Source organism: Hyla sarda, chromosome 9 (assembly GCF_029499605.1).
Source record: "Hyla sarda isolate aHylSar1 chromosome 9, aHylSar1.hap1, whole genome shotgun sequence".
In the NCBI taxonomy this organism is placed as follows: domain Eukaryota; kingdom Metazoa; phylum Chordata; class Amphibia; order Anura; family Hylidae; genus Hyla; species Hyla sarda.
Window position 1 is genome coordinate 144,667,693 of NC_079197.1, and position 18,427 is coordinate 144,686,119.

General features: G+C 42.0%; 1 protein-coding gene across 3 annotated transcripts in view; it reads right to left on the reverse strand.

Moving 5' to 3' along the window:
* Positions 1–3,515: 3,515 nt before the first annotated feature.
* Positions 3,516–18,427, reverse strand: part of LOC130290409 (cytochrome P450 2C8-like) — a 77,135-nt gene continuing 62,223 nt past the window's right edge. For all 3 annotated transcript variants that reach the window (XM_056538022.1, XM_056538023.1, XM_056538021.1), the window contains exons 2-9: positions 17,326–17,488; positions 11,622–11,771; positions 10,267–10,427; positions 9,560–9,736; positions 9,326–9,467; positions 7,228–7,415; positions 6,170–6,311; positions 3,516–3,697 (exon numbers count right to left, since the gene is read on the reverse strand). In XM_056538022.1, coding sequence (XP_056393997.1) covers positions 3,516–3,697; positions 6,170–6,311; positions 7,228–7,415; positions 9,326–9,467; positions 9,560–9,736; positions 10,267–10,427; positions 11,622–11,771; positions 17,326–17,488 — 1,305 coding nt within the window. The remainder of the gene's footprint in view (positions 3,698–6,169; positions 6,312–7,227; positions 7,416–9,325; positions 9,468–9,559; positions 9,737–10,266; positions 10,428–11,621; positions 11,772–17,325; positions 17,489–18,427) is intronic.

Here is an 18,427-nt window from a genome sequence, read left to right on the forward strand (position 1 = left end):
ATGTGATGCAGAAGCCCAGGGAGGCAGCCTCAATGTCCTTCACCGTGACCTCCAGGTCCGGTGCAGTTGAAAGTGTTAGTGGAAAAATAAAAGGGGTGGACGAGTATGATGGCGCCAGATCCCAGAAAACCAATGTGCCAAAGGTTTGGTGAAAACAATTTGACTTTATTGGTAAATGGTATAGGGGTGCACCCCTATACCATGTACCAATAAAGCCAAATAGTTTTTTTTTTACCAAACCTTTGACACATTGGTTTTCTGGGATCTGGCACCATCATACTTGTCCACCCCTTTTATTTTTCCACTAACACCATCATTAATTGGTTAACATGGTCATCCCCTTCATCACAACTGACATCTGACACCCCCAGTCAACAATCGGTGGGTTCCTCAGACACAACCCTCAGTTGGCATGGCCCGGGAGCAGTCCCTGTTTTCCCATTGCCTCTGTCCTATGCTGTTGCCTCCCCCACAGAAGTATTGTATACTGTGGGTTCAGCTCCACTATTTAGTGAGGATGATCTACTAGAGGACAGGCAGCATCTACTGCTGAGCCAAGAAGTGGAGGAGACATCCGCCGCTTTCTCCGCTAGGCGGGTAAGTAGTGATGAGGAGCATGGCGTGGGAGGTGGTGTTGCGAGCGTTCAGGCTCCTGAAGCAGACACTGTTGAAGAACCTGAGGAGGACATTAGTGATGTGCAGACACAACTCGATGATGATGAAGCCGATCACACTTGGGAGCTGGGTGCAGAAGGGGCTTCATCATCATCAGGAGAAGAGGGTTGCAGGTTACCCGGGAGGCAGCTGCTGGTAGCATGGTTGGGAGTCAGCATCGTGGAAGAAGTAAAAAGTCAGGAGCCAAATGTCGGCAGAAGTTAAAGCATGGCCTGGGTCCCAATGTTGGCACCACGGCCCTGCGTCAACATATGCAACGTCACAATAAAGTGGCCTGGAGAACCCTGGCTCCAATATGGGTGTCCAGCCTGCTGCATCACCCAGTGGCACGCCGCTCCTTGTTTCAGCCAGCCAAGGCTCTACCACCTCAGCTGAAGGGAGCTGTGTGTCATACCCAACTTCTGTCGCTCCAGATGCTCCTGCTCCTCCTACTGCCTACTGAGTCAGTCATTCCACCAGCAATCCATAGGCATAGCCATGTTTAAGAGACAACAGTATGAGCCCACACATCAAATGGCGCAGAAGCTGAATGTGCTCCTGTCCAAGTTGCTGGGTGGACTCTGCACCATTCAGAGAACTGATGGCTTGTGCCTAGCCGAGGTGGAGAGTCCCAAGCCGTCATTTCTTTGCTGAGAAGGCAGTACCAGCCCTGCACAATTTTGTGGAAAAGAAGGTGGGCCAGTCCTTGAGCCTGTCGGTGTACAGTGCATGGCAGCGCCGACATGGGGAGCTGTAACTACAGTCAGAGACAATGCATGTCCTTTACGGCCCACTGGGGGAATGTGGTTCCTGCACAGCTACAACAGCAACTTGAACAGGTCACGTCGCTTCCGACTCCATGCTCTCAGGCCGTTGGTCCTGTGACAGTGTGCGCCTCCGCCTCCTCATCCTCCACCGTGTCCTCAGCCTCCACTGCACGGACATTCTCAGTGCCCCTACAGCATACCATGTGTGTAGGGCACGGCGGTGTCACGCTGTTCTACACATGGTTTGCTTTGGGAATGGAGTCACACAGGGGAGGAACTGCTAAAAGTCATTCATCAAGAAATTGAATCATGGCTTACTCCATAAAAACTGGCAATGGGAACAATGGGGACTGACAACGGGAAGAACATCTTGTCTGTGCTGTGACAAGGAAGCCTGAGGCATGTGCCCTGCATGGCACACGTGTTCAATCTGGTTGTCAAGTGGTTCCTGAAGTGTTTCCCCAATCTGCAAGACATCCTAACAATTGGGAAGGAATGCACTTCAGCCACTCGTACACCGCAAAGCACACCCTCCTTGAGCTGCAGTGTCAGAACGGTATCCAACATAGTCTAATTTGCGACGTCTCAACACATTGGAATTTCACCCTCCATATGTTGGACCGTCTAAATGAACAGAGAAAAACCATCACCAATTTCTGATGATCCAAGCAGATAGGGGTACTCTTCTGTGTATGTCAACCAGTGGCAGCTCATACGTGACATCTGCCGTTTGCTCAGGCCCTTTGAGGAAGCCACATTATTAGTCAGTCGCCAGAATTACGGGATGAACGACATCATTCCACTGCTTCATTTACTACAACGTGTTGGAAATGATGGCTGGTCAGGGCAATGGAGACGTGGCTCCTACATCTCATGGCCACATGAGCCTTGTGGGGGCTGAACTGGAGGAGGAGGGGGAGGGGCACAGTGGAGCACAGTTTAGGTTTTTCTAGTCATCTGTTTTTCCTCCACGCTGTGTCATTCAGCCACCATATGGTCTCCTCATAATGATGCCACCTCCAGGCTCTGTTATTGTGCTGCTCTGCGACAGTGATTCTTATAGCGACGCCTCTAATCTGTATGTTACACTGAATAACAGTATTATTTCACTAACCCAGCACACCCTATACGTGTTACAGCAAGGCAAAGTGTTCTACACCCCTATTGAGGCTCTCTGTAGGCCAGAAATAGCCATTTTTAATACAGATTCACCACAAATAAATTTGGACCGAACCAAATTTCTTAAACTGATAGTGGATCCTGCATATCACCCAGCCCGAGGCTGTGGGGTCATTCATTATTGTAGTTGGAAGTGAAGCATTTTTCTACATCTTCTTTTGTGTGCTGGTAATGTGTAGGAGCACCAAATTTATTAAATGGTCGCAGATCATTTGATAAATTTTGTGCAGGTCACATTTTCTGAAATTTCACTCTTCACATACACCAAACAGCTAAGCTAAGTCTGGGCTGGTGTAGTTTAGAGACTTTTTGGTGGTTTTGTACCTTTTTTTTGCCCCATTTCACAAAAATGTGCAATTCATAAGACCCACCCATATCATGTGTATTGCCAAAATCAATGGATTACAACTCAGAATCAGCAGAAATGTGTAAACCAAAATGTGCAAAAAAAAGGACACAAAATAGCACCAAATATAGATGGAAAAAAAGGGTAGACACAATGATAAATGCCGGCCTGTGTGCTCACCAGAAATGAGTAGAGTGGGCGTGTTAGGCTCCCATCCGAAGTGAGGCCACCTCCACATGATGTATGGGGTACATGTTTGGATCAAAAAGTGTACTAAGAGCCTCAATTTTTGTCCAAAAGTGCTGCTCAAACCTTCTACATTGTCCATATGCTTTGGGGGAAATGTTTTACACCTTGTGCAGAGGATCATTAACCTGTCACAACCATTTGGATTACTTTTTTTTTTTTTAAGGCATTGAAGAAATACAAATTTTAATCTGATCGGTTTCTATTGGCAATATCTTTACTGTTCCTAGGCACAAAGTTTAATCATTTCCCCCCATGATGTCTAAGATTTACAGATTTAGGCAACACTCTCTAAATTATAAACTTTATTTATAATCTTTTCGTCATCGGGGTTCCACATAAAGCTGATAAGTTCTGGCTACAGCTCCATTTTTTCCAGGTTCAGGTGTAATTTCAAGATCTTCTGGAGCTTTATTGGATTTTAGTTTATACTTCTGCAGTATAGTGGTCAACATGAGGAAGATCTCCATGCGCGCTAATCCCTCTCCGAGACAACTCCTCTTTCCTGTGGATAATAAAACAGAAAAAGTTTCTTCACTGAACCGATCACAAATTATTCACCTGCTGACAGTTTGGTGTTTTTATTATTTTAGGTCCTATGCTATGCCTATATCTAACTATATCTAACAATATGTTATATTGTGGTTTTTATATGCAGTATACTGTGGAGATGCTGCACAGTCACTTTAATGTCATTGAAAACAAGGAAGCATTGGTTGAAATTGTATAAATTCCACAGAAATAAACAAGCATTCCCATATAAAACATTAATGGTCTAACTTTCTTGCTTGTCATTATACATAACTGCCATAGCGTTCAATGGAGAGGGCTGCATGCAAGTATGGTTACCTTCCCACTCCAGTGTATGGAAAAAGTGGTGGTCTGGGATTCGCAATTGGGGTCAGTTAACTGTGGTCACGGTGACAAGGTGTAAAGTTACTGTGCCTTTAGGAATCTGTAATGTATATGAGTTGGGCAAAAGAAGGGCAAAGGTGGCCCTATTCCACAACTTTCATTTATGTTCCTGTGACATGATTGTTACATGTCACGATCATACTGTTCACTTGGTAAAGGTTGGTTGTTTTGACAGTTGAGTGAACAGAATCTGGCAAACCTATATTTCCTCTGAACCTTAGGAAAATCTAGGAGGATCATATGACCGTAGGATTGCCCAAAAATACCTTGTAAGCAGGAGAAGGATTGCATAACCTTAGGTAAGTTAAAGTTTTGCAAACAACTTACAGCTAAACAGGAGTATGGGTAGATGAGAGGGACTATAACCATTTTAGAGAGTGCAGCTGTAAGAAGCAGATCTCTGTGAGGGACAGTGTGGGAGAAAAAAAAAGGAATAACTCTGAGAAAGAGATATTAAGGAAGGCAGTCTAAGATTGTAACTGATTTTTAACAGTGGTTAAGGATGTTTAAAAATCTGGTACACTGTCTACTCTAAGTCAGCACCACCTATTAGTAGACTTAGTTAATGCAAATACATTTTTGGTGCATATAATCGCTTTTCTACCAAGGCCTTTTAAAAAAGAGTGCGGTTCATGGTGTAAATAGGGTGAAAATTAGGGACATGTCATTTGACAATGTGACATAATTGAAATTTGTTGCAATTTACACCCAAATAATAGTGAAAACAGCTATGAATATTCCTCCTCCCCTTCAGTGTGTGCATTGGATACTTAACACCTGAGATAGAAATAGGATCACTCCACTACTACAATATTCCAAAGCAGTGTGCAGAGAAAGCAGCTGCAGTACGCTGCAAGTAGGGGCGAAATCTGTATCATTAATTGTGCCAGTTTTTTTTGTTTGCAATACAGGATTTTGTATAAGCTGTGCAAACACATTATTTAATCTCTTATTCAAGCATGCCAGTTTTTACAAGATGCATAAAAATAGGTGGGGAAAAATGTTGAAAAAAGAGTGTTGAGTTGAGTGTTTGCAAACATTTTTAATTGCATATTCAAGCGTGCCAGTTTTTTGTAGTGGCATATAAATCGATCAGGAAAATTGTTGTAAAAAAATTGTTTTCCGGAAGTTTTCCAAACATATTGTTTAATCACTTTATGTTTTTCAGTAACACAGGTACAAGTGGGTAAAAGCAGAGTATGTGTCACTTTGTTGTCAGTAGAGATGAGCGTACTTTTAAAAGTGATACTCTGCAAGTCATTAGGGATTGTCAAAAGTGACAGTAAAGGACACAATGCTCATGTAAATAGACACAAACATGCAACAAATGCAGTGCTGTACTGTTTTTCCCCCTAAAATTAATTACATTATTTTGTATTTTACAATGAAATTATTACCAGTTGAAAATTGCCTGATGATGCCCCAGAGAAAGCTGAGTTATTCTTTTGTCTGACCACAGTGCTCTCTGCTGACACCTCTGTCCATGTCAGGAACTGTTCGGAGCAGGAGAGGTTTGCTATGGGGATTTGCCCTTCCTTTCTACACAGTACCTGACATGGACAGAGATTTCAGCAGAGAGCACTGTGGTCAGACTGGAAAGAACAACTCAACTTCCTCTGTAGTATACAGCAGCTGATAAGTACTGGAAGCAATTTACAAATCTGTATAACTTTCAGAAACCAGTTGATTAAAAAAAAATAATGTTTTTCACCGGAGTACCCCTTTAAGGTTAGGGGCTGTTAAAATCTGTTCGGATATCCAGTTGCTTCTCCCAGAAAGCTATATCCAAAACTACAATTGTTAGTAGTTTTGCCAGGGTGTGAAACAGTGTAGTGTGCCAGGGAGTGAAGCACTTAGCCGAGCGCTTCTTTTGGCTGCATTGAGACTGATCAAAACTTTAAACATGTTTGTGGGACATGTCAAAAGTTTTTTAGAGTGACAATGCACATTTAAGGATACAATGCTCCTTTAAAGGGACACAAACACACAACAAATGCAGCACTGTGTATTTTCTTTCTAATATTTAGGAAATTATTTTTGTAGGTTACAATGCTATTATTACCAGCAGAAAATGGCAGGAAGGCCTCATTGCTCTTAAAAGATCCGTTTTTATCCAAAAAGTGGTATGGATCAAATTGTTCAGGGTTCTTGAAATACTTAGGATCCTTCAATACAGATGTCAGTAACGGGGCAACAATTATACCCTGAAAATAGAAGTAATAACATTAAAATCATTGACATAAATAAAAAGATGCAGCAAGTTGGCAATGTGAATTTTAGATTTTTTGGTGCACTTTTTACGTATTTACTGGTTATATCTGCCAATGGAAATATTTTGGCTAAAGAGAGTTATTAAAATGTGTTGGTTAGATGCTGTCCATATGACTAAAAGGCATGTATGTATGGCATTCCAGCTGTGAATTCCAGTGGATTTTCATCAGCTTGAAAGACACTTCTAGGAGATTATTCTTTTTTTTTGGGGTATATTTCCCCATTATTTGGGGAAATATACAATACTGTAAAAGTGCAGCTACAATTGTAGATCTCCACAAGGCTAGGCTTCCAAATATTTTTGGGTGTTCTTTTTATACTTTTAAGATACAGTTTTTGTGGCAGTTTTTTTTTTTCTAAAATAGGGGTTTTTATTTGGCCTTTTTTTTTTTTTGGGGGGGGGGCTTTTTTTTCCCCCATGACAAGTCATGTGATTCTTTCATGATGTGACTTAACGATTTTTATTGTAGAATGGGGAGAGGCTGAAGTAAAAATACAATAGGCCTAACCCTTAAAAGGAGGGGCGTTTTTGACAACTCAGCCTAAATGAGTTATCCAGGAATAGAAAAACAGAGCTTATTTCTTCCAAAAATGGCACCACACATGTCTTCAGGTTGTGGGGGGTATTGCAGCTCATGTACATAGAAGAAAATGGAGCCAAGCTGTAATACCACACACAACCTAAGGACAGATGTGGTGCTTTTTTTTTGTGGACATTAGTTCTGTTTTTCTATACACAGAACTGGATATAAAAGAAAATATATTTGTTAGTTCTTCGTTTGTACATTCCCTGTGTATCCACTCCAGTCTTTGGCTAAAAAGAATCCTGTAATATCAAAATCTTCTGACCTTTGGAAGGTTGTATCCTCTGAATACTGTGTCCTTGCTAGTGGCATGTGGGACAGCCAGAGGTGTGATATCCGCAAATCTCTGGATCTCATGAATGACAGCATCTGTATATGGCATCTTGGCCCGATCCTCCACTTTAGGACAACGACTTTGTCCAACCACGTTATCAATCTCCTCCTGTATCTTCCCTGTTTAGGTACATACATTGCATTTCAATATAGTTCATTTCAGATGAGGGTTTTGGGCACAAAAATCTAATTCCTCAGCCACTTATTGGCAGGGGATTCAGACACACTGGTCTAGTCCACACCAAAATGCAGCTTTGCCTGTGTAGACAAAAAATTCCTTGCACCGTCTGCGTATGTTTCTACAATGTATTTGTATTTAAAGCATTACTGTCATTTGGCAAAACTTTTGACATGTTGTCAAAGTTTAGATTGCACTGGGTCTCACTTCTGAGACCGGCCGCAGTCACGAGTTATTACCCTGTGAAGTACACGGCAGTGCTTTTCAGTCCTAGGCCATCTGCTCCATCTAATTTATTGCAATGGAGTCTAATGGAATAACTTAAGTAGAGTGATAGCCAGCACTTTACCCAAGGGTAACTCGCAATCGCAGAGGGTCTCAGCAGTGAGACCTGGTGTGATCTGAACTTTTGACATGTCTGAACAACATGTCAAAAGTTTTGCCAAATGACAGTAACTGTTAAGTATCTTGTAACTACTGAGCAAAAGATTAAAGGGTCACTCTCATTAAAACTAATTTTTGCTATTGCACTCCTTATGGTAAATGAAAAATATTTCTAATACACTTTGTTTAAAAAAAAATGAAGTTTTCTATGTTTTATTTGTGCTTAAAAAAGCTCAAGAGCACATTTCCCCCCCATCTCATACACAAACTTAGGATCGAAGCCAAAATACAGGAAGTGCAGCCTGGAGTGCTGAGGGGGTGTGTCCAGCCTCATCCAATCATAGCTCCTCTCACCCTAACTGCCATATGCTGTTGGTTGGACCCCCCCCCTCAGCACTCCAGGCGGCACTTCCTGTGTTTGGACTTCGGTCCTAAGTCTGTGTATGAGATGGGGGAAAATGTGCTCTTGAGCTTTTTTAAGCACAAATAAAACATAGAAAACTTCATTTTTTTTAAACAAAGTATATTAGAAATATTTTTCATTTACCATAAGGAGTGCAATAGCAAAAATTTGTTTTAATGAGAGTGCCCATTTAAATGTTTTCACATTTAGATTTACAATAGAGTACTATAGAGAAAGTAAAACACATTCCCCATTCTATAAAATAGGTCCCACCGAGATCGGGGCAGGGTCCCATGCGATCATACATCTTATCCCCTATCCTTTGAATAAGGGATAAGAAGTATAAGGCCAGAATACCCCATTAATGCCTCCTCAGGACACCAGACACTCTCTTTAGGCCTCCTCAGGACACCAGACACTCTCTTTATGCCTCCTCAGGACACCAGACACTCTCTTTAGGCCTCCTCAGGACACCAGACACTCTCTTTAGGCCTCCTCAGGACACCAGACACTCTCTTTATGCCTCCTCAGGACACCAGACACTCTCTTTAGGCCTCCTCAGGACACCAGACACTCTCTTTATGCCTCCTCAGGACACCAGACACTCTCTTTAGGCCTCCTCAGGACACCAGACACTCTCTTTAGGCCTCCTCAGGACACCTGACACTCTCTTTAGGCCTCCTCAGGACACTAGACACTCTCTCCAGGTCTTGACTGTTCCTTAGCATGTACTCAAGAGACTAGAGATGAGAAGACTAAGAGACTGAACTAGCTCCACCCAGGGTTTATATGGGGGAGACTCTGGAAGGGTCCCATAGGTCACTCTGTGGGTCACATGTCACTTGTACTTTCCTTGGTTACAACACATAGCAACATTAAAGGTATATAACAATATAAGTACATTACATTGAATAACAAGGCAGCAAGGGTACAGGGGTGCAACTCCTGTACTAGGCCACCACTCAAACAAACAAAAAAAACAGAGACCCATTTTTAAAATCCTAGATAACCCCTTTACGGAATGTTTCCCCTCGAACATTTTCCATATAGATAATAATTGCTTACTTGCTACATCTATGTGCTTTAGCAGGATAAGGAAGGTATATTTTAGGGTTGTGCTGGTAGTTTCTACTCCAGCAAAAAAGAGATCAATTACTGTGCCAAATAAGTTGTCGAAGTGGAATTCACTCTTTGGATTGTTCCTCTCCTGTGGGATGAAATGAGAGATATGATCACATTGAATCTACTGTACATGAATATCTATTATGTGGAGAGTTCAATGGATGTGAACAACACTACCTCCTCCATCTTTATCAGGAAGCTGTCAATGAAGTCCCGGGAACTATTCAAATCAATCGTCTTCTTGTGGCTTTCTACAGACTCCAGAATAAATGCTTTCAATTTTACAAGATTTGTAAAGACTTTTTGATGAGGACCAGGGATGTACGATAGGGTTTTGGGGAAGACATTAAGAAGCTGTGGGAAAATATGCAATTAAAGGGGTATTCCAGGATTTTTTTTTATTTGACTATGTTACAGGGGCTGTAAAGTTAGTGTAGTTCATAATATAGTGTCTGTACCTGTGTGTGACGGTTTTCTCACAATTATTCTGTGATTATCACCCCAATATTTATTTTAAACAGCGTACAAAATTACTCATGTCTCGGGATTTCCCAGGTTGCACTGCATCCTGGGAAATCCCAAGACATGATTAATTTTGTATGCTGTTAAAAATAAATATTGGGGCAAGAATTGTGAGATCACCGTCACACACAGGAAATACCCAGTTTCCAATAGAAAAGCCAACAGAAAATACCTAGTTCTGGCAGGTAAGTACTAAAATCACCTTATGGTGGATAACCCCTTTAAGTGTTTAGAGGAGATTGTGCAAGGGCAAATCCAGAAAGTCTATACAACAGGGAGAACCCCTACCAATTTTGTGATAGGTAAAAGATTCTTATTTCCCGTCTTGCACACATAAATGAAGGAAAAAGACTTCTACTTACAATACCCCATGGAGAAGCAAGAGTTAGGAAGAGCTCCTTTAGTAAAGAAAGCAAAGTCATGAACTTCTCATCCCCATAGTCAAAACGTTCCCCAAATACAATGGAGCAGATGACATTGGAGACAGCCAGACGTAGCAGATCAGTTGGATCGAAAGGGGTATCTAGGAAGAAATTAGGATAAAGCTTAAATGGGCACTGTAAGATACAAAAACTTTTCATATGTTGTAAAGCATTTCATTAGAAACTTTTCATTATTTCATACAGAAAAAGCCAGTCAAACAACTGACCCCCTCCCCCCTCCCCCTCCGCCTGCTTGGACACATACTAGTCCTGCTGTGTCCATGCCTCATCCCCTATGTCATGGACACACTTCCTTGATTGACAGCTGTGAGCGCAGGGCTCATAGCTGGAGGAAAAATCCTCCCACTGTCAGCTTGTGTCCCGCTACTGTCAGTGAGGACAAGCTGGGAGTTGCAGTTTTGCTAATGCTAGGGGAGATGTGAGCAGACAGCGTACTGAGAGAAGGGGGTGGAGACCTGCACAGTGAGGTCACGCCCCCTCCCTTTGAGAGGAATTCAGACTAGTGAGCTAAATAAAAAGTGTAATAAAAAAATAAATTAAGATGCTAGACACATAAAAATTAGATGTACATGGTCAGGATTAGGTACTAAGTGATATATTAAAAAAAAAAATGTTGTTGGATCTGATGGGTACGTTTTATGAGTTCAAAAAGTACAGGAAAAAAGTTATTTACCTCTACTAGAACAAAATGGAAGATCGCTCCGTAGCTTAAAACTGCCTATAGGTAATCCACAAATGTAACTAGGAACTCTTACCATAGGAGGTTGTATGGACTCACACACAACAATGGTCAGCGTGAATGAGCAATAAACCCGGTCTGCAGCCTCCCCGACCAAATGAACAATAACAGGTGAAGACTTCCAAGGAAGGAGTAGGGTTCAATGGCACTGATCAGGAGCAAGCACGTCAGGTAGCATAAGGTTTATTGGATAAAAGAATGCAACGCGTTTCACCACGCTTGTGCTTTTTCATCAGGCATTGGTGAAATGCGTTGCATTCTTTTATCCAATAAACCTTCTTATCCTACCTGACGTGCTTGCTCCTGGTCAGCATCGTTGAAACCCACTCCTTCCTTGGAAGTCTTCACCTGTTATTTACCTCTAATGACAGCCATGGATGTCGCTAAAGAGGGTGCAGAGGCAGCTAAAAGCTATGACATATAAAATCAATGTCAAGTATGGGCCATCCGCTCCAATTGACCCCACTGCTGACTGTACATTTAGATGTCATTTTTAGTATTATTATGAAGTAAGATATTTTGAGGATTCACTCACCTCCATTTTTCCTAAATTCTTCTCCTAGGCATTGGGCCTCTTCTTGGATTCTTTCCTCAAGACCTTTTTTCCCCATCCCAAAATTCCTCAATGTGGTGAGTGAAAATCGACGCAACAATTTCCAGCGCTCCCCGTTGCTCAGGATTACACCTTTTGGTCAATAGCAAATGAAGTGTTAGACCGGCAGTAAGATAAGAACCTTTGTAAAGTAACAAGATTACAATTGTTGGAAAGGAGATGTGAGATCATGTTGGTGTAGGTGGTACATATACATTGGAAGAATGTTCTGGCCTGTTGTTTTAAAGTAGCAGAATCTGTGCATCAATTATTTATTTATTACATTTTGTTAAATTTATTTATCTTTTTCTAAGAGCCAAGAAACATGCTCTCTATCGCCCAAGTGCAAGAAAAAAGTGCAACCATGTTACACGAAAAAAAAAACTGCACGAGGATGCAGTCCATCTCAAAGCCCTTCTCCGAAAGAAGAGAGCTCCCTCCCCCCCTTACCTAACCACCCTTCCCCTCCAGGCCAGAAGGCATCTACAAGGGTCCAGGTTCAATGTCTCTTTTTGCCGAAGCCTGCTGCTGAGACCCCGCTCCGTGCAACACCCGCATTCTATGCTGGGCTGTTGCTCCAGTCTCAGAAACCTCTGTGTTTCCGTGACTGTAGACGTGACAGCATGCCACGCCCCCTCATGATGTCACGCCACCTCCTCCATTCATGTCTATGGGAGACATGAAGAGAGGGGGCATGGCGTCACAAGGGGATGTGGCATGCCGTCACGTCTCCAGTCCCAGAAACACAGAGGTTTCTGAGACTGGAGCAACAGCCCAGCATAGAATGCTGGTGCTTCAAAGAGATCAAGGGGGGTCCCCAGCAGTAGGCCCCCCGCGATCAGACATATTATCCCCTATCCTTTGGATTGGGGATAAGATGTCTATGGCTGGAATATTGATTTCCGGGCGCTACTCTGTGATGCACTACTTTATTGACATGGCTTCTCATTGGACTTTCTGTATGTACTGAGCAGCTATGAATACAGCACCCGGCCAGAAAGCTTAGTCAGTGAGCGGGGATGCATACAGTACTGGATGTACAAGTTGTGCTCATAAGTTTACATACCCTTGCAGAATTTATGATTTCTTAACTATTGTTCAGAAAATATGGAGGGCCAAGCTGTGCATAACTAGCTTGCCCCCTGACTGGTGAGCAGTAAGAGGTTAAGAAATATACAGGCAAGGTTTTTAGCCCCCTCCCCCGCCTGTAAAACTTGCAAATGGCTACAGTGGTATGTCCCATGGGTGGGGGGGGAAGGAGTGCACCAATCAGGGGTTTAATAGTTTCCCGGGCTTTCAGAGGCCCTCCCCTGGGTATTTATAGCTGTGGTGCCTCCCTTCCCCCCTCAATCTGCCCAGGACCCGGAGTTTTGCCCTCCCTCCCTCCCTTTTTGTATCTTTGTTTATTGTAAGTCACAGCTTGGCGGTAAGAAGACGGTGAAAGCGGGGTCAACCCGGGGTAGACCTCCACACAGGACGGTGTGGCAGCACCTCTCGGGTTGGTAAGAAGCCAATCAGTGTCTTTGTTACAGTTAAATTGTTATTTATATAAGTAATTTTATAAATAAAGCTGTGGCCGATCCCCACCCACGGAAAAGTTAAATTGTTGTTGTGTCAGTTATTATTTAAGTATTTATTGTAGTAAGGGGGAGGGGTAGTTATAGCCTGCTAGGAGCTAATTGTGTCTCAGCAGTCTGAATAACACAAAAACTTTTCTTTCACTCATGGTTAGTGGTTGGCTGAAGCCATTTATTGTCAAACAACCGTGTTTACTCTTTTTAAATCATAATCACAACACAAATAACCCAAATAACCCTGATCAAAAGTTTACATACCCCAGTTCTTAAAGGGGTACTCCAGTGGAAAACTTTTTTTTTTTTTAAATTAACTGGTGCCAGAAAGTTAAACCGATTTGTAAATTACTTCTATTAAAAAAATCTTAATCCTTCCAGTGCTTATTAGCTGCTGAATACTATAGCAGAAATTCTTTTCTTTTTGAAACACAGAGCTCTCTGCTGACATCATGAGCACAGTGCTTTCTGCTGACATTTCTGTCCATTGCAGCATATGTTTGCTAAGGGGATTTTCTCCTATTCTCCTACAGTTCCTAAAATGGACAGAGATGTCAGCAGAGAGCACTGTACTCATGATGTCAGCAGACACCTCTGTGTTTCAAATGGAAAATAATTTCCACTGTAGTATTCAGCAGCTAATAAGTACTGGAAAGATTAAGATTTTGTAATAGAAGTAATTTATAAATCTGTTTAACTTTTTGGCACCAGTTGATTTAAAAAAAAAAGTTTTTCACTGGAGTACCCCTTTAATACTGTGTATTTCCCCTTTTAACATCAATGACAGCTTGAAATCTTTTGTGGTAGTTGTGGATGAGGCTCTTTATCTTCTCAGATGGTAAAGCTGCCCATTCTTCCTGGCAAAAAGCCTCCTGTTCCTCACAATTCTTGGGCTGCCTTGCATGAGCTGTGCGTTTGAGGTCCCAGCTCATACTACCTTAGTGTGCAACCGCTGTTATATGGTGGATGTTTCCTAGAGGGTAAGCTATGTCCTTGATCTTCCAGTTTAGTCTGGCGTCAATATATACAAGTGACCCAGCATATGATTATTAAGGTGCATGGTGGTCTGTTAAATGGGTCCAACATAGACTCATAACTAGAGATGAGCGAACTTACAGTAAATTCGATTCGTCACGAACTTCTCGGCTCGGTAATTGATGACTTAACCTGTATAAATTAGTTCAGCTTTCCGGTGCTCCGGTGGGCTGGAAAAGGTGGATACAGTCCTAGGAGACTCTTTCCTAGGACTGTATCCATCTTTTCCAGCCCACCGGAGCACCTGAAAGCTGAACTAATTTATGCAGGAAAAGTCATCAACTGCCGAGCAGAGAAGTTTGTGACGAATCGAATTTACTGTAAGTTCGCTCATCTCTACTCATAACCATTCAATGAAAAACCTAAGTACATAGTTATTGGTTTGTCACCACTTGGGGATTGATTTAGCTCAAAGGGATTGTCATTTCATGGGGTAAGTTAGTTTTTTTATTTCTATTCTATTTTATTCTATATAAAACACAAACAGTATACATTTCACATAACAGATCAACCTAAAATCCTGGCTGTCTGGCCTCTAACTGATACATAGCTTCCCTAGGTGTCAGCTCTTGAGCCTAGTGCTTAACTTTGCAAATACCTTGTTTGTTTCATACCAGTCTCTGGTTCTCCTCTGGCTCCCACAGACTGGACACACTTGTCACCTTCCCAGGCTGGGAGCATTCCCAAGAGGCGCAGAAGTATCATACAGAGCTCTCTGAGGTGACCAAAGTTAATTCCAATGCTTCTTTACACAACGTTAGTGCAAAATAGCACTTCCATCTCCTTAATCATGTCTCTATATGTATATAGAGTATGGCAGCACAAACAGGTTTACAATTGACTTCTTTAAAGGGGTTATCCAGGAAAAAACTTTTTTTTTATATATCAACTGGCTCCAGAAAGTTAAACAGATTTGTAAATGACTTCTATTAAAACAATCTTAAGCCTTTCAGTACTTATGAGCTTCTGAAGTTAAGGTTGTTCTTTTCTGTCTAAGTAATCTCTGATGACCCCTGTCTCGGGAACCGCCCAGTTTAGAAGCAAATCCCCATAGCAAACCTCTTCTAAACTGGGCGGTTCCCGAGACAGGTGTCATCAGAGAGCACTTAGACAGAAAAGAACAACCTTAACTTCAGAAGCTCATAAGTACTGAAAGGATTAAGATTTTTTAATAGAAATCATTTACAAATCTGTTTAACTTTCTGGAGCCAGTTGATAAGCCAGTTTCTGGAGCCAGTTGATTAAGGACTCAGCCCATTTTGGCCTTAAGGACTCAGACAATTAAATTTTTACGTTTTCATTTTTTCCTCCTCGCCTTCTAAAAATCATAACTCTTTTATATTTTCATCCACAGACTAGTATGAGGGCTTGTTTTTTGCGCGACCAGTTGTCCTTTGTAATCACATCACTCATTATATCATAAAATGTATGGCGCAACCAAAAACACTATTTTTGTGGGGAAATTAAAACAAAAAACGCAATTTTGCTCATTTTGGAAGGTTTCGTTTTCACGCCGTACAATTTATGGTAAAAATGACATGTGTTCTTTATTCTGAGGGTCAATACTATTAAAATGATACCCATTATTATATACTTTTATATTATTGTTGCGCTTAAAAAAAATCACAAACTTTTTAACCAAATTAGTAAGTTTATAATCCCTTTATTTTGATGACCTCTAACTTTTTTTATTTTTCCGTATAATCGGCGGTATGGGGGCTCATTTTTTGCGCCATGATCTGTACTTTTTTTTGATACCACATTTGCATATAAAAAACTTTTAATACATTTTTTATAATTTTTTTTAATAAAATGTATTAAAAAAGTAGGAATTTTGGACTTTTTTTTTTTCGTTCACGCCGTTCACCGTACGGGATCATTAACATTTTATTTTAATAGTTCGGACATTTACGCACGCGGCGATACCAAATATGTCTATAAAAAATGTTTTTTACGCTTTTTGGGGGTAAAATAGGAAAAAACGGACGTTTTACTTTTTTATTGGGGGAGGGGATTTTTCACTTTTTTTTTACTTTTACTTTTACATTTTTTTACATTTTTTTTTACACTTGAATAGTCCCCGTAGGGGACTATTCATAGCAATACCATGATTGCTAATACTGATCTGTTCTATGTATAGGACATAGAACAGATCAGTATTATCGGTCATCTCCTGCTCTGGTCTGCTCGATCACAGACGAGAGCAGGAGACGCCGGGAGCCGGACGGAGGAAGGAGAGGGGACCTCCGTCCGGCGTTCTGAATGATCGGATCCCCGCAGCAGCGCTGCGGGCGATCCGATCGTTCATTTAAATCGCGAACTCCCGCAGATGCCGGGATCTGTATTGATCCCGGCACCTGAGGGGTTAATGGCGGACACCCGCGAGATCGCGGGCGTCGGCCATTGCCGGCGGGTCCCTGGCTGTGATCAGCAGCCGGGATCAGCCGCGCATGACACGGGCATCGCTCCGATGCCCGCGGTTATGCACAGGACGTAAATGTACGTCCTGGTGCGTTAAGTACCACCTCACCAGGACGTACATTTACGTCCTGCGTCCTTAAGGGGTTAAGCAAACCTGCCTGGTTCTGTAGATATCACTCCTTATCTCCCCTCTATTTGACCTCTGGTAGTCATGGCTTCTGTTCATTAGTTTTGCTTTACCATCAGTGGAGATGTCGCACTTTGTGGACAAAGCTCCTGGGCTGGGCACACATCAGGCTCCTTGCTCTCCTTGCTCAAGCTTATCTCAGCACGTCCATCATGTCTGACAGCTGCAGCAATAGTTCATTAGCTTTGGAACTGTCAGACACAGATGCAAATGATCTGTCTCTGCCCCCCCCCCCCTGTCCATCCACTAGTAATCTTGGTAATTTTGAGCAGACAGCAGCAGCAGAGTGAGGTAATCATTGGAGATGAGACAACCCCTTAAACATATTTTTCTTATTTGGCATATAAATACCTCTTCAGCAGGCACATTGTCAAACCATGTTTGTGTTGTTTTCATTATTATTAACTTCATTACTAAACTTAACAAAACTTACCAAAATCTATGAAAACAAATTGACCTAAACTTGTGACAGCTCTTGCACTGAAAGCATCACTGCGATCCACTAAGGCCTCTTTTACACATTCATAACCTGCTAAGATCACCATTGGGTCATTGGCCATATAAATGGTGAACACCGGCCCATACTTCTCGCTCATCTAAAAAGACATAAGACATAAAACTTCTGTGAGAAGATCCCAATGACTCTAGTGTAGAAAACAGAACACATTGCAAATATAGTATATGATAGTCTGATACAATTGTCAACTATCCCATGGGGCTGTAATGGGTAGTTGGGATACACCACTGAATGTTTTCTACCATACTTGCGAATAGGACACAAATGTTATTTTTTTCATATCCCTGAAGGATCATGTGACTAATAAGTTATTATTCTTGCAACTTTAGTGTCCATCTATGGTAACAAAAGTGTATAAAGAGTCCTTGCCAGTTAAAGGCCCTTTTAATCCTTCTTCTGATTTTGATATATAGTTTAATGTAGAAGCAAAAAAAGTCTATCAAGACCGGTGCTTTAAACAACCAGACACCAAGAACTGGTCAGAATATCATTGGACACCAGGGTTTTATATACAAATCAATAGACCTTTATCCTTAGGCCTAGCTGATTAGTGCCCTTAGCATCCTTAAAGGGGTACTCTGCCCCTAGACATCTTATTCCCTATCCTAAGAATAGGGGATAAGATGTCTGATCATGGGGGTTTGGCCGCTGGGGCACCAGTTTCAGGCGGCTGTGGTGGTGATGTCACACCATGCCCCCCCTCCACAGCCGTCACACCCCCTCCGATAGACATAAATGGAGGGGGCGTGGCTTGACATCACGACCACGGCAGCACGAAGCCGAGTGTTGAACATAAATGTTCACAATGCCGAGTTAGCGGGCCGGAGATCCTTAGTATAGGGGATTAGATATCTAGGGGTGGAGTACCCCCTTAAGTCTAGAGTACAGGTTTCCTGCTGCTTTCCTCTCCTCTGCAGACAGGAAGAAATTTCTGTTTTCATACCAATATATGGACCAGTCTTGTATCTCCGTACCAATCATTTTTGTATCCAATCAATTTCAAGGTCCTATTGAAACA